The sequence below is a fragment of the Anopheles bellator genome, chromosome 2, assembly GCF_943735745.2.
Source record: "Anopheles bellator chromosome 2, idAnoBellAS_SP24_06.2, whole genome shotgun sequence".
Classification (NCBI taxonomy): domain Eukaryota; kingdom Metazoa; phylum Arthropoda; class Insecta; order Diptera; family Culicidae; genus Anopheles; species Anopheles bellator.
The window spans coordinates 76,693,514-76,709,463 of record NC_071286.1 but is presented as its reverse complement, the minus strand read 5'-3'; the positions used below and the strand labels follow the sequence as shown (position 1 = coordinate 76,709,463).

The window sequence follows — 15,950 nt, the reverse complement described above, 5'->3', positions numbered from 1 at the left end:
TTAGGTTACCATCTACGCGTCCTTCCTTCCCTACGCTATACACTGTTTGCAGAATGAGAAAATATCCTTATCATGTGCGGTTTGCTGTTCTGCGGGCAAGCGTAAAGGCATAATTGAAATCCGGGATCCTCTTCCCCGGGCCGGCCACTTCCCCTAGCCGCTCGATAGTGTGAAGCTAACGCGATGTACTTACTCTCTACGCTGGGATCTAGCTTTCGATGAACTTTCGTACAAATATTACAGCAAAAAACACTCCCGCCGTGCATCCTGTGGCTTCGAGGTCCAGGTCGACCACGGCTCGTACACCTCGTGTGGTGGATTGATTAACCTATTTACAGGGGGCATTGGTTTACGCTACTTTGGCCTCGGCGCGGAGTCACCCGAGAAAGGGCTCACAGAAAGCTTTTCTCGTCCGCCGACTGCTCCTTGGCGGTGGCACCGTTGCTCTTGAGCTGGCCGATGCTGCCACTCTTGACGATCAGACTGTGCTGACTGGCACTGTTGCTGACCACCTTGGTGTTGGCGTTGGTGACCGCCGAGCTGTTGTTGTTGTTGTTGTTGTTGGTGGCCGCATTGTTGGAGGTGGTGATGATGCTGGTGCTGCCCGTGTTGCTCGTCACGCTCGTCGTGGCACTGTTGGCCAGCATCGGTTTGTAGCCGACTTCCCGCGGGATCAGCAGCGGTGCCGTAGGAGGGCGCATCTCGAACGTTGGCTTACACATGGCCAGGGCCGGATTTGTGTGGAGCCCGACGTTCTTGGGACACATCGCCACGATGCTCGCCCCGATGGGCCCTGCGAAAGGATACGGAACGTTGTTGAAATCTCTCGAACCTAAGCGGGTTCACCTTCAAGGCGAAGGTATCGGAGGAAAGTGGGTTCCATCAAACAGGTATAACATGCCAAACGGTGGCCTACACAACCATTGAGCGCCAGAGTGTACACATCGGATGATAGATGGAGGTCTATCGATAGAGCAACTGATCGAACACCAATAGACATCCAGAAGAAAGAACAAAACGAGCGAACGAGAGTGATGAAAGGTGCGACAGGGAGAGTAGATGGTGGCGCAATATAGTAACACATACATCGGAATAGGAAATACTGCCAATCAATCCAGAAACAAGGTCTAACACAACTTGCGTGGTGAGGAATTCAGGGAATCTTCTAAACTACCAACCAACATAAATCACTAAATCAGTTCGTTCCAACGAGGGAACTCGAAGTGCTACTGGGGGGAAGCGCGTGAGGTCCCTGTTCGCCGTGAATGCTCTGCTCGGGACAGGCGCTGGCAAGAACTTGGACCCGACCCGACCGTTGCCCGACCGTTCGCAGAAGTGCGTGCCTCGTGCAGACGGTCCTGTTACTGTTGGACGCTGCGTTTCCTCCTGGTGTCCTTGCTAGTCTCGTTGGTTTCGCGGAACTCGCGCTGCTGGCGACGATAGTTAAATTAGCCCAAGGGCGTCTTCCTTTGTGCGAAATCTCGGGATTCTGTAGCCGAGCCTTTCGGTCCGCTGCTGCTCGAGACATGCACTTTGAATCACGGGCAGAAGGTGGCAAGAAAGTTAGCATCCCTTTGGGTGCGTCGGTTAATTTATGAAGAAGCACGGTTTGGGAGATTACGGAGATAATTTCGTTTAATATTTTAGCAGCCTTGAGGGACGCGGCCTCGACAAGGTGCTTCGTGGAATGACACGCGGCATTAGGCGTGGCGTGCGTGGACTGTTACGGCGGTGATCCTGAAGTTTTCGGGCAGAGGCGAGCTGTGGGACCCCGTAAGGTCTAAACTACTGGAGGAGAAACGAAGAAAAATAAACACCAAACGAAGGAAAACATCAAACACATTCGGCTACACACAGACTGGTTGCGAGTAAAGAAGTGAGGACACCGGAACGGATAATGAAAAATGCTACAGCTTAATACCGATACATAACGATACACACTCATTTACGGGAAGGACTAATGCTACGGGTCTACGGGCGATCTTTGGCCGATGGTAGATAGTCTGCTAACGACACTATTAAAAATTAATATCCCATTTGTAGATACTTCGACCCGAAGGAACGCGGTCAAAATTATGGTCGAGTTGGGGACAGTTGGGGTCCGCTGGGTACAGCGCGAACATCGGCAATTTGATTGGAAAATCAAACACCATAAAGCCGTCGGTAGAAGCATCACCGGAGAATCCTTAATTTACGATCCAACTCTGCCCTTTCTATGCCTGAAAGAGAGCACCAGGCTCGGGCTAGACAATCTACATTAATCTCATTATTCAACGTAGCGAGAAATGTATCAATCCCGTATAGGAATCGGTTCCTGTTGGTGATGCTTTCGTGAGGCTTTAGTATGTAGATTCAATTCCCGGGAACGGCGGATAGGTTCAAACCCATCGATGCTGTTTAAACATTCAATTACAGCCTCCCTTTCGGCGTTCCGGACGATCGGTCAACATTACATTACAGAGCAGCGTGCGTTACACAATTGATTCGATTTAGCCACAAGTGACCAATTTGCTCGTTCGTTCGTTTGTCCTTCGTCACTCAGTGGGAACTGTGTGCGGATAAAAAGTGCCACGAATAACCATGTCAACATCAGCAATAATTGGCTACAGGCGTGGCCCAGTAACGGCCGACAACAATCCCCTCCGGTTCGGCTGCGTTACGCAAAATTGTGTTTGTTTCTGTGTCAAGGATTCATCAACCTACGCCCGGAAAAAAGGCTCACCAGGAAACGAACGCACACAAAAACAGGGCCCTGATGAACGGGCCGGGCGGTTGTTGACCGAACCGATAACACGGCCACTTGACCAACGCCACCCGGAACGGGGAATGCTGGTGGCAGGCTACAGGATGCTACAGCAAAATGGGCGCAAGATTCGTGTGTGAAAAATAGCCAGCCGGTCGATGGGAAAACTCCGTCAGTCACTGCGGAAATGGCCAGCAGGTGTTGGGGTGCAGTTGGTAAGTTGTTGACCGAGATACCGCGCTCGGATCCGAAACATCGACGAAATCCACCGACGAAAGTCCTACAGCGTAACACGTTGAAACATTACTCGCGAGATAATGGTGGGAATTAGTTGGGCGAAAAAAGGGACAAACTTTACGCGACCGGTGGTGCCACAACGGGAGCAGAGTGCACCAGAGTGCAGTGAAAAATGATGCCAAAAAAGTTCATCAGCAGCACGGTCGGCAGGGATCTCGCGGAGCTGCCGTCCCGGGAAGAGCGCTAAAAATATTGAAGGGGGGGGGGGCCAACCGAGTTTCTGGGCCAAAAACCCTTCAACTTGCCAAACATACTCCAGCTGTGCTGCCGGTCGTTGTTCACCTGCCCAGGCTCCGGGACGCTGGCCGGATGATAAAGCGTGTGCAGCACCGGCTGTGCATGGCTTTCGAGGGCTAACAAACGGAGCGACTGACATTATCTGGCCCGGGGCTGTGGGGCTTCCGGAAAGATCGGTCAGCACGATTCCGTGGCAGCGACACGCCGGGACCGGTTTTTCCGCTGCCAAAATGCAGCATTGCGACGCAAGTCTTGACTTACCAAGGGAAGCACAAGTCAGTAAATCACCCAAAAGCCGTTACTCTATTCAGGATTCACCGTTTACATACCGTTCCGGGGACCGTTCTGGTTCGTTCAGCAGACGGTGGTTAAATGGATCGATGGCTTCCTTAACGAGACAAACTCAAATAGGGACCAGAATATCCCGTTTTAATATACACGGAGGTTTTCGGGGTCCGGTCTGCTACCTAAAGTCTAGCCTGTAAACATCGTGAAACCGTGCACCAAATCACCAAACAATGGAAACGGAATGACTTCTCGGGAACTAGTGGCTCTCCCTAGTGCTTCTCTACGCTAGTTGCTAGGCAACGCCCGCTCAAGGCAAGGCTCGACTGTACAATTGCGGGGAAAGAAACCAATTTCAGGGAGCAATACGCGTTAACGACTTTTTTGATGGACTACTTAGATGGTATCATCGCACACGGCTACAGGATGCCATTCTACGCACACAGGCACACGTGGTTAGATACAAATCGTCAGTTTGGCGATTTCTGGCGTTGGATCTGGCCGGCTATCGGACTGAAGGTTGGAGGAGGTCAACGGGTGGGCTAAAATTGGATTTCGCATTCCAGGATGTGTGGTGTGCAGGGGCTCTCCATATTGTACCGTTTGCTGGGCTGCCTGGACTCCCGCTGTGTGTCCTGGGACGTATTCCAATTTTTCACGCCCAATTCGCCCGTGTTTGCGCCGCGCGTCATTTATCAACCTTCAAGTCACCGGTTCTTTGTCGGCGACGCGAAGATCATCGCCAATTCGGATCATCCTGATTTGTTTGACCTTCCACCCTGTTGTCCCGGTACCGTGTATGTGCTGTGTATTTGTATTTATGCTACGTTTCGTGATGCTGGGCTGTGCCGATTGATGGGGCGACCGGTTTCGCCGTGTGCGCTAGTCCCGGGAGAGCTTCGTGTTGACTTTGACCAGATTCATTGCGTTCGATATGCGGCGCTTGGTTTGCTCTGTGAAAAAGGGAGTCACGGGAGACACAACATCACACAATCAGCGTCGACACCGGGGACACAATCGTTGACAACCACTGTCGATCGGGATAAGAAAAGGACAACGTGGCACATTCGAGATCTTCCGGTTTTCATGGAACTAGCGTTACGGGACCCTCGAGGATCGTTTCGATTTAGTTACTCTGACCTGTCTCAACGGGAAATCCCTCAAGGGTAGGTGGAACCGATGAAGCGTCACGAACCGGAACCGTCACGAAAAGGATGGGTTAAACGTGGTGGTCTCAAAAATCAACATTTGCTCGTGAAAGCTGCCTGACGGAGACATTGCCGTGACTTTTGGTGGTGAATAAAAACTCGGACTCCAATGCTCGGGACGCATGGAGTGGTGCAACAGATGGGCAGGGAACGTGTGTGCCAGAAACAGGTTCTTAAGGTCAGCCGTTTTCTGTTGACGGCGATGAAACATAGAAACGGAACAAAGGAACGGGCCACACCGGAGCGAGGTCCCACTACGTACACTCATAAAAGGATACAAAAGTCCGGGCTTGCGTTGCTGTTACCCAAGTTGAGCCAGTGGGACGACCGGGGGTCGATGTGGGGATGAATGCAGTGTCGAGGGAGCGGGAAGACAGAAAGTGACATGATATGATACCGGGATTTTCTTTCTAAGCCGGATTGAAAGATGGACCTCAAAAGCGTCTACGATCTTCGTCCGTTCACGGGGATAAATGCAATCAAAAATAGAAGCGAAGCGATATGAACTGTCCTTCCTTCCTTCGCGAAGTACTTTCGTTTGTTTTGCCAGTGCCAGACCACTCGATGCTCTAGACGGCGGGTGAAGGAACCGGTAGGGATTTATTCCCGTATCTCGATTCGGGGAATTTCGGTCAAACGACTGCAGCAAAATGGCCACACACAGGCTCCGTCAACGGCAACCAAGATGGCTGGCAACCGGGTTAGCCCTTGTCCTAGCCCGATAAGTCCCGATGGATTAAAGGGAAAGGGAAACACGCCCTGAGCCAAGAGAGCCCTCACCGGGCACCGAGGGAATGAACTTTATTGGATTTGTACCGGAAACCAGGTCGCACGGTGGCAATATAACTTTTTCGCCAACAGGGAAGCCTTTCCCCGGGATTCGAGGGGGTACTCCGTCGGGAGCCTCGGGTTTTCGAACGGTCCAGTGGAACCGCCACCGCCTATCGGGAACTTCGATCGAGCAGCGTTTGTTGGGGACGAATCAAAGATAATAAATAATGGTCCGCCGGCCACTGCCTTGGGAACTGTTGCAGTGGTAAGTTTCGAAGCATCTTTAAAGCATCTTTCGGATCCAATTCGGGAACTCAAGGATCGTGGCTGCCAAGAATCGCGGACCCGTCGCCAATGGCGTGCGGTGTCCTGTGTGTTCGATTTTTGGGCCGTCGCCTTATACGTCCGGTTCCGGTGCCTTAAACAACCGACCCATCTAATGGACACTGGTCACGCATTACATAAAATACTCGCCATTGGTGGGTGTGGAAAATAGGACAGGTAGGAACTCCCAGTGGGTCGGACGCACGAAACCGGATGAATTACAACATTACGATACATGAAAAACGCCCTGCGTCTGTTACATTAGTGGATACGAAAATTTATAGCACGTCGTCTGCAGGCGCACGATAACGTGAACATTTCGGCCAGAGCCAATTCGGGACAGTGCCATAAAATGGGCACAAGAAAAGAACATGTATAATTTTGCACCCTTCAGAGGACGTGTGCGTGGCCATTTAATGGCGCGAACCGCGAGACGAAGGCCCCTGTTTGATTAGGATGGATGCTTTAAATTGAAGGCAACCGAGCACCGAAAGGGACGTCCCACCCCAAAGGGGTCAACATGATTAGAGTTGTTTGAATATTTATAGCTTCGCACCGCACACCGAATCCCGGCTCACCGAATACCGATCGGTCGCCACGTGGAGGTTTTAATTTGAATTTAGAATGAATCGAAAGATAATTTATTTGCAAACCGTTGGCGTTGACTGGCGTTAAGACCCCCGACCACGCGAAAAACGTGGCATGTGACAAATGGCTAATGATTTATAGAAAGGATCGCGCGTGCCGGTCCCCGGTCCTGGTGGGCAAATATCATAAATAACCGTCATAAATTTGCCGGCCCGCTTCCGGTACCTCATCACGCCAATCCATCGCTAAACGAGCTTTTAAAGTGTTTGGCCGCGGGAAAACGCGGGCGGGATTTCGGCAAAATACCCCACGACAGATCGGATCCAGCGACCGGGGGATTACGGCTAATGCTCCATCCGCGTGGTGTTTAATAGAGTCGATTTAGGCGAATTGCCGAATGAATTATGCTCGACTCTGGTGGGAAAATTTTCCACTTCCACCGGTGGTTACGACTTCCTGTCACAGGTTTTTCTGCGGCTTCTGCTTACGCTAAATGACGAGACGGGACAAAGTCCCGCCGTTGAAGACATTCGGCCGAACTTTGTAAGCTTTCCCACCCGTACCGGAGCTCATCGGATCCCGAATGTTATTGAATATTTCAATTCCAAGCTCCCAGTGCATTTTACGACCCATTACTTCGGGCCACGGGTGTCCGGGAAGGATCAGCTCTGCGTTGGGCTGCGCTGGCTTGTTGGGAAATTTACGATCGAATTTACGCTGCCCAACGGCCCCTGTGGGTGCTCAATTAGGCGCGGAAAAGCTAACGAAACAAATGGCCCGGTTCGGCACCCGGTATGACGGGAAGTGTCTCACAAGGACGACACGCAACAATAATTGGCGAGGCAAACATCAGGCAGATCAGACAGACAGAGATCCGGCGAAGATACAAAAGTTTCTCGTTTTATCACTGCAACAGGAGAACCCCGGATAAGGAACCGAAAGTATCGATTGCCGGCAGTGCTGTGGCCTTGGCTTGCGGCACCGGAACGCTCCTCGGAATGCAAAAGCATGCCCCGATACACCAGCCGGGGCCAGCGTACGAAATGTGGTATGGACGTAATTAGAATTCCTGTCCCGGGGGGGAGCCGAGAAATGTGAACTATCCTTCGTCCGATCCGAAGTTCAAGGCTAGAGTATCGCCACCGATTAGCAGGATGTTCCGTTTTTTACTTTGCATCCGAAGAGGTGCCGGTGCAACACGATACACGAGCAGAATGGCTGATGCGAAATCGTTTCCGTTGGCGCACCACTGTACGGTACATTTGTCTTGAAGATTCCGGCGCGAAAGAAGGAGCAATCTTTTCGTGGGGCCAAAGTGGTTCCACTTATCGGTTTCTCGACTCGAAACTGTTTCGAGTTTCACAAGGCCAGGCGCACGACTCGGAGTCCGTTTTTCATTTTCCGCTCCCTGTGAGGTTCTAAAATTTATTCACCAAACGTGATCACCGCTTGAGGGGCATTTGTGGGAATGAAACATTTTCTCACAAAAACGAAACCGTGAAAGAAACACGGACGCTTGCGGGGTTCATAAAATAGGAACGAGGATCTGGTTGTGCCGGGCCGGGAGTCGCTGAAATCTTTATAAATGGTGCATGTGGCCGGGATTCGGGCGCCCACCCTCGGGCGGAAGTAGTTTTTGGACCGGTTCACACGACGGTCCACACGGATTTTGGGTTAGTTTGTGCGGATGTGGCACAGAAAGTAATTTCAACCGGAGCGTGTTGATTTATTAGTATGGTAATGTGCGGAGACTGCAGCCCAGGCCGGGCCGAATGTTGTCTATCGAAAACAATTCGGATTTTTTCGCACGTGTCTAGGGCGCACATGGTTCCATTGTGATTTGTGATTTGTAATGTATGATTCTTGCTTCCGAATAAATATGTAAAACTTGTTTGTGGTGCTGTAGCCACGGGGGAATGAATAGCCTTGGGTACGGCATTAAATAAAGGTTGCATAAATAATTTAACCCGATTAAGCGAAGCACAATTTGATCAGGAAAAATTCACAATTAAATTCGTAGCACAATAGAAAATAATTATGAGGAGAGCCACAGGACAACAGACAACAGTTTCCGAATCATTTGCGGTACGTTTATGACTGCGCTGGTTTGTGGTTTTAGAGCTGCGCCGTTCGAGCGCTCTGTCCTTGCGAGCCTTGTGCTAATGATTCCACGGAAAGTGTCGATTCGTTAGTGTTCGCAGTGGTGAACCAAAAAAGACCATCAAAGTGAATAATTGCATCCGCGGAGTATTATGCTCACCTTTTTCCACTTTCCGTTACGCTGCGCCCTGTGAACTATTTGAAGCCATTCCGTAATTTCAGCAGGATCACAGGTTAGGCAATTATGGTCGCAGTTGGTTGCAGGTGATTTACGCATCAAAAGTGGGGGCTTCGAAACCACCATAGAACATTAGTGGTCACAGGTATGGGTCGCGACCCTGTCGGGGTTCGGCGACCCTATCGGTTGCCACATTTATCATACCTTTTACCTTCATACTATTTTTGTCCGCTGATACGCTACTGGCTTCTTTACGTAACACAAACCTGAATCGTTTATGCAATCGATAGTTGGTTCCACAATTTTTGCATTGTTCCACCATTGCACTGGGCGTGCCGATAATAGTGCCCTCAATCAATTGGCGGTAATTATTTTTATCGGACAAGCCCACTTTTGTTCGATAACGTACCCTGCTATCGTACGACTTGGATATGGAATGTAGAGTGGTTTAATTTTTCATTAGACTCCAACTGGACGATTTAGCGGACGGCCCATTGACTCTTGGGTGGGTAGAAACGGACCGAAGGACGTGCTGAGGTGATGAGTGGCATGAGTCCCAGTTTTACATAACAATCGGAACATCTGTTCCATATTCCATCCGTGTCGAAACCATTACAAAGAGAGCTTTAAATCGTACTTCAAGGATCCTTAACCAGCGCTTACCGTTGGTTCGGTAATACCCATATTTAGCCACTGCATCATGTAATTTTCTTCCGACGCAAGTTAGTTGAATGTGGTAATCGTTGCGTGATACGATAAACGATCTATACCTTGCAGGAGCTACTCCTGGGCCACGTCAACACAGAGTCAGCACATTGCTTCACTGTAATGATTTTATTGCAGAAATGGAAGCTTTCGGTGTGCCAACTGTACCTCCATTAAAATTCTGCAAGCGATTCGATAATTTGCGAATACCGCTTCAGCTTGTTGGGGTTACTGTTGATTAGCACAGAAGCAGCGAACGTGCGGTGAATCCCGGATTAGAAGGTGCCCGAAACACTCAGAGAAACTCCAGAGTGCTCCAGATGTGCTCCTGCGAAGTAATTGAAACAACAAACCAGAAATTACATTTTCTGGCTCGAAACTTTCGGACAAATTAAAGCCCGGTGTCCACAGTGTATGTTTGACCGAATTTAATGTCGTTTGTTTGATTTCCGCCCGGTGGTGCAACATGACACCGGACACCGGACCATCTCCCGGAGGGGGTTTACGGTTTGGCAGTTTATGGCCCACCGGGAGCATCGCCATGGTCCACGGCCTTTGCTCCAGTTGCCACCGCAGTCGCCGCCGAGTTGCTTACTGAAAGTTTTTGGCCCCCGGTCGGCTCATGAATATTCATCGCCTGGAGTGCGTTGAGAAAATGAGAAGCATAAACTATTATCACTCCGGAGCATCATCGCTGGTCGGTGTTTGGCGCATTGCGTGGAACCGAATAAACACCCAAAAATGGCACCAGTTGAGGGGAGGGTGTGAGAGAGAGAGAAAAAAAACCCACACACATCGGTCGCTTCCGGCGAGAAAGTGATCATCCTCGGTCCAAATGGCGTAAAAGGAGTCGCTGGCGCCGAGCGGGTTTCTTATCGCCCGCCACTTGGAAGAACCCGTATCAGTTTGACGTGCGTGTTGATTGAGTTTCCAGCAGAGCGCATAACTTCGTTAACTGGCCACGACTGGTGGGCGGGTTCCTAATTCAATAAGGATGAGGCCATATTTTCGGCCAGACTGCAACGGAGGATGGGGAAGAAAGTTTCCAAAAATAGTTGTTTTTCGCGCAATGTTTCACTTGCGCGAGCATGATTACTTTCAAGGCGAGTTTATTTGTTGGCATTAAACTCCATCCACCAGATGGCGCAGGACAGCGCACGAAATTTGTTACCATTTCTATATCTCATTCCGACTACATTCCGGTGCTGTCGACTGATATTAAATACTTTTTCATATGACCGAATTGAGGCTGTATAACTGACGGAATGTTTGTGATATTTCTGGAAGAGTGATATTCGCATTCCTCGTCCTCGTCGTCTGTTGATAATCTGGTCCACCGTGTTGGTCTTTTATTAATACAATTTTTGTATATCCGCCTGAAAGGGTTCCAAAGCTGGAGCGACAGAAAAAAGGACTCAAATGGCACCAAAAAGCAAAGAGACCTAAACACTGCCGCATACAAAAGATCTTATGTTTTATTGCTTCCCTCGTCCACGGGGCGAACCAAGAAAAGTAATTCCATGTTTGTCGTGTTTATTATTTGGTTGAATGTGTCATTATGCAACACACCTACACAGACACATGGCCATAAGCGTCGAGTTTGTAAATGTCATTATGCCTTTCTTGTTGCTCTGGCAACCATTGTTTGCCTTCTCGGGTTGCTTGCAAAGTGCAAAACGCACGGCAAACATCCTCCAGCATGTTCACGGTCCAAAATGGCGCTGGTTACAAAATGGGGTTGTGCAGTTTGGATAAAGCAAAAAAAAAACAACGAAAAACATGGAGATTCGCCATTCAGCCACAGCCGTTCCCGTGGGTCCCGTGGGCAGTTATGTAGGGTTGTTGCTTCTGAGACGGCTGCGATCGCTGTCTGGAAAGTGCAATGGAAGTTGCGAGCAAAAATCGTATCCTGTTGCGTACGGGTCACCGATTTGAAACGGGGTTTCGAACGGGGAGAAAAAAACGGAACCCATCCGAAGTAACGACGGCATTCCTCGCGATACGCTGCCCGAAGCCTGAGAATCCCAATAAAAAGGTGCTAACAGAAACCCTACCGAGACGACCGAGGTCAAGTCTGTGGGATGTACGATTTCCCAAGCGGAAAAGGGATGTCCTAATTTGGCAAAAAAAACCTCGATTCCGGAGCAAAAACTTTCAATGCATAAAAGGGCGAATGGGCGAAACAGAACGGCATACAGAAACCTTACCGAGAAGCAGTAACGTTGCTGTTGAATGAAATTATTTTTGATTGTTTGCGTATTTCGAATGGATTCCCTTAAGCAACGTGGGAAGGTTGGCGAAGGAGACCCTCGTTTTTCTTTCGGGGGGAAAAAAGCAGCGCTTCTAGTGCTTCCGGGGGCAATCAAGAGTCAACGGAGGGTGTCGAAATATACCGCCATTTTAAATCGGTCCGGTGCACCACCGTGTTAACAATGTTCTTGATTTTTCGTGTCAATTTTTATCTTAACAGCTCGTCCTGTGTCTTGAACTCGCAGTGTTTGCTTCGATGTGCCGAGAGCTATTGTTCCGGCGGATAAGTCACTGTTGACAAACAAACAGCACGACAAGGAAGTACAAATTATGGTGAACGGAGGCATAATCCTTCACGAGTGTCAATGCAAACCCCGAAAATAGCAACAAGGATTGTGCTGCGTCGTCCCGTACGTGACGTGGATTGCGTTCTCGGATGTCTTTCGAGTTCTGCCGGGTAAGAGTTGGTGCAAAGGGCAAAGCAATCACCGGGAGCATATGCAAACACATGGACACACTGAGCAGGAAGTCGCGTTCAGGCGCTTCTACCGCGCCAACCCATCGGAAACCGCTAGCGCCAGCTTTATTTTTGTTATTTTTCCGTGCCGTGCCACTGGGACTTCCGGTGTCGGAAGTCTGATCCGGGTTGCTCCGGATGTTGCGGATTAACGGGTAGCGCGGTCTCGTGGCTGGTATTGCCACCGCCACCGGAGACACGATGAGTCCGAAATGCAGTCAAAAAATGGAAATGAGCAATAGGAGAGGGATAAAAAGTGGAAAATCAGAAAAAGAATTCAAAGCTAACGAACGACCCGGGTCGAATCGGAGTGCGCGGGCCAAAAGTCACACAAACCGCAACGCGGTCGGTTTTTCCGACCTTCGTTGAGAACGATTTTTCTCACCTCCGACCGAGAGCCGAGGGCCAACTGTTGCACGACGCAGGACGGTGGCTGCGAAAAGCTCGTTCGCTTGCAACAATCGTTTCGACTAACTCCTTGAAAGCTGCCGGAGCGCCAAAGGACCTCCGTTTTGTCGGGTTTTGCCGACTTGCGACGGGAAAGAAAAATGATTCCACATTACGGTTCGTGTCTGACACGTCGAGAACGAGAATTTTATCAGCAGCAGCAGAGCCAGTGAAGGACCAGCACCAGCAAGCACCCAAGCCAGCCGGGTTAAGGGGTGCGCTGGAGTCTTTCGTTGTCATGCTTTACGATTACTGCAGCGCACTGCGGCAAAGTCATAAAGGTCAGAGGGAATCGCGTTCGTTGCGCTCGGTCAGCGCGGGATCGCATTCAAAAATTGAATCACAAAGGAAGGAAAACGGTGGCAGAGATTGTTAAAACTTTCGCAGCGTTCGTTTTTGTGGCCCTCCAGAGAGTTTCGCGGGGTGTGAAATGAGAAAATAGTTTCCAGTAACTGATACACTCCCCTGGCGATGTTGATTTACGAAGGCTCGGCAAACAGATTGGGAGTAAAGTGGCTAAGTTTGTTACGGACCCTGGGAGCCAGTGAGAGCCAGACGGTTGCAGTTGTGCCAATGGAATTCTTTTGCATCAATTTATGCCGGTGGCATTTGATTTGTTTTCTAAAGTGGATCAAAATAAATTCTTGATATTATTTTCTGTGTCTATAAAAATAAATCTATGTCCCGCCGGTATAAAAAATTTGCCGTCTAGTAAGTTTGGGCCCGAGATGCCTCATAGGCAAATGTTAAATCCTTCCCAACTCCAGGAGAAAGGGGGTTTGAACCAGATTTAATTATACTAGCAATATTTATTGTCCGTAACGATACATTAGTTTCGTCATAGGTAGAAGCCTTTTTTTAGGAACCCCATACAGAGAAGATTTTCTTAAATATAATATGGGATGTTTTGCTATTTCGATTGCTTATCTTTCGATTTGTTTGACGCTATGGACCATACATAAGTTCAATGTGATTGGCTTTAGGATACATTCGTAGGTAGTTGATTTCCAAGATGGAGCTTAAGATGTCTATTACATTCTATCTGAAAAAAAATGCGCGGGTTTATTCACCTGGAACCACATCTTTGATTGAACTGACCATCCCAAAAGTGTCCACAAAGAAAGTAACGTTCTCTCATACTTCACTTCAACAAACCGAGCGTTTGCCGATCGGCGCCAAATGTGGCGAGCATAAAGATAAGGACCATTAGCTACACGCCCACTTCAGCACTTCAGCACCTAATCATAAGGCTTCTGTCGATAAGGATCCCTAGCCCATTGAATCGATTAACAGGCGAGCTAGCATCGTACGTCCAAGGATATCGGCGGGACACAATTTCGTCCCATTTTCCACCCCATAAGCCGTGTGGGCACAGTTTCCTTCCATCACCCGGGGAAGCGATAATCTCCGCATAAAAAATTGCCAACATAAAGGTGCAGCCTGGAAAACGGTGCTGGTGCTGCTTACTCCTGTTCACCGATCGGTTGCAATAGATTGGCATATTTTACAAACCGGTAAAGATTTTCCAATCCGGGATCGACAGCTCGTTAGGCTGGCGCGTGGATGGCAGCCGGTCAACATAATCCGACCGCCCCGCCCCGGTGTCCTGGTGCTATTGAACCCGAGTGCAACGCAGCCTCGTGCGCCGGGCGTGCGATTTTTTTTAAGTACCATCCGACCGGAGGCCTCACAGCATCGCGCGTTTGCGGTACTTCTTTGCGCAGCAGTTGTTCTTTCCGAGCTTAAAGCACTCCTTAAAGGAGCCGCAAAAAAGGGGTCCCTTGCCAGGGACTTTCGCCGAGTGACAGACGAAGGATGGTCTCGGCCGCCGTGGGCAGGTTTTGCGATGAGATGAAAGTAAATACCGAAACTGATAGCAGAGGGTGGCACAAAAAAGTGTTTGGATGAAAGTTTGACGGGCAGCAGCAAAGTAATAGTCACGGAACGGGGTAGCCACTACAGTAGCGCTCCATTTTTTTGCGGTCTTTCCACCATCTACAAAGTTTCTGGCGTCGAATGAACGGGAAATCGGAAAAGATATCGCCTCTGTGCGCCACACTGAGAAAATCACACTTAAAATGCAAAACATTCCGCCGTAATCCAACCCATAAAAGATTTTAACACTCATCAACTAGCGTCCCACTAAACAAAAAACCAAAAAGCAAAAAGAAACACATTCAGACGGAGTGAAACGGACACAGTGTTTGCGGTTGCAAAATACAAAACCATAACGGCGACCACCGAGATACGAAATAGGATACCATAAAAAAGGACGAAAAAAAACCGTACGGACAGAGCAAACAGGAAACAGGACACCAAGCATAGCACGGCTAAGGCAGAAAGATGGCACAGGTACGCGACGGGTGACACGGCTGATTGGCGTGGCCACTCTGTTTGTACGCCACGCGGCACGGCTAATGATTAAATACTTGTCCACGAACCCGCTAATGGTCGGTGCCACCGCCGCTGGCAAAGGACGATAAGGATGCGGTCGGTCGCGGCGAGAGTCACCCAGTGCGTCGAGTGGGTCGATTGCGAAATGTATGGCTCGGTTTAGTTTGGGTTGCGTTCGAGCACTTTCATGCTGCCCTTTTGATGCTCGAACACTATTTAGAGTTATGTTGCGTGCATTAGATCTGTGTTTTTTTTTTTTCGTCTAGCATGGTGCAACTATTATTAATATGAACCGGAAAACAGGACACGAAGCCTTGCGCCGCGCTCGGTGGCGGCACTCGGTTAAACTTTTTATTATCGGCCTGCATCGGAACGGAACATATGCTGTGGTGGATTGGTGTTTCCCTTTCTGGCCAGGAGGCGGCCGGCTTGCGGAGCATGGGAAGAGCGCAGGTCGAGCGATGCAAAAATGAGGTTCTTCATCCGGCCCCGGGCCATATCACTGTTTGTGAGCGCTCATTCTTTTTATCTCGACCTAAAATTGTTTCGTTAAAAAAAGGAGGACCGCCCGACGGCGTCGTGTGACGTCCCGTCGGCCGTGGGATGAAGCGTGCCGTGTGCAGCCGGGCCGGGATTAGTGAAGAAGCGTTTCGTTATAAGAGCTGCGCCATTTTGCCACCCGCTTTGCCGATGTAGGCTGACGCAACATCTGCCGTCGCGAAGCCGGAAGGAAGAAAAGAGGACACGAAACGGTGAGCAGGACGTTTTGGATGTGGAAGTGTTCAAACCCGGGAAAACAGGAGTAATCTGCGTATTGTGTATGCGAGTTCCCCGTGTGTGGTTGTGTGAATTGGTTGTGGTTGAGTTGTTTGAGTTTTTTTTCTGACAAGTTCTGTTTGTTGAATT

At 49.6% G+C, this 15,950-nt stretch overlaps 1 protein-coding gene across 1 annotated transcript in view; it reads right to left on the bottom strand.

Moving 5' to 3' along the window:
* Positions 1-392: 392 nt before the first annotated feature.
* LOC131212707 (potassium voltage-gated channel protein Shaw-like) overlaps positions 393-15,950 on the bottom strand; it is a 32,346-nt gene continuing 16,788 nt past the window's right edge. Inside the window, exon 7 of the mRNA XM_058206677.1 lies at positions 393-793. Within this exon, the coding sequence (XP_058062660.1) occupies positions 393-793 (401 nt within the window). The remainder of the gene's footprint in view (positions 794-15,950) is intronic.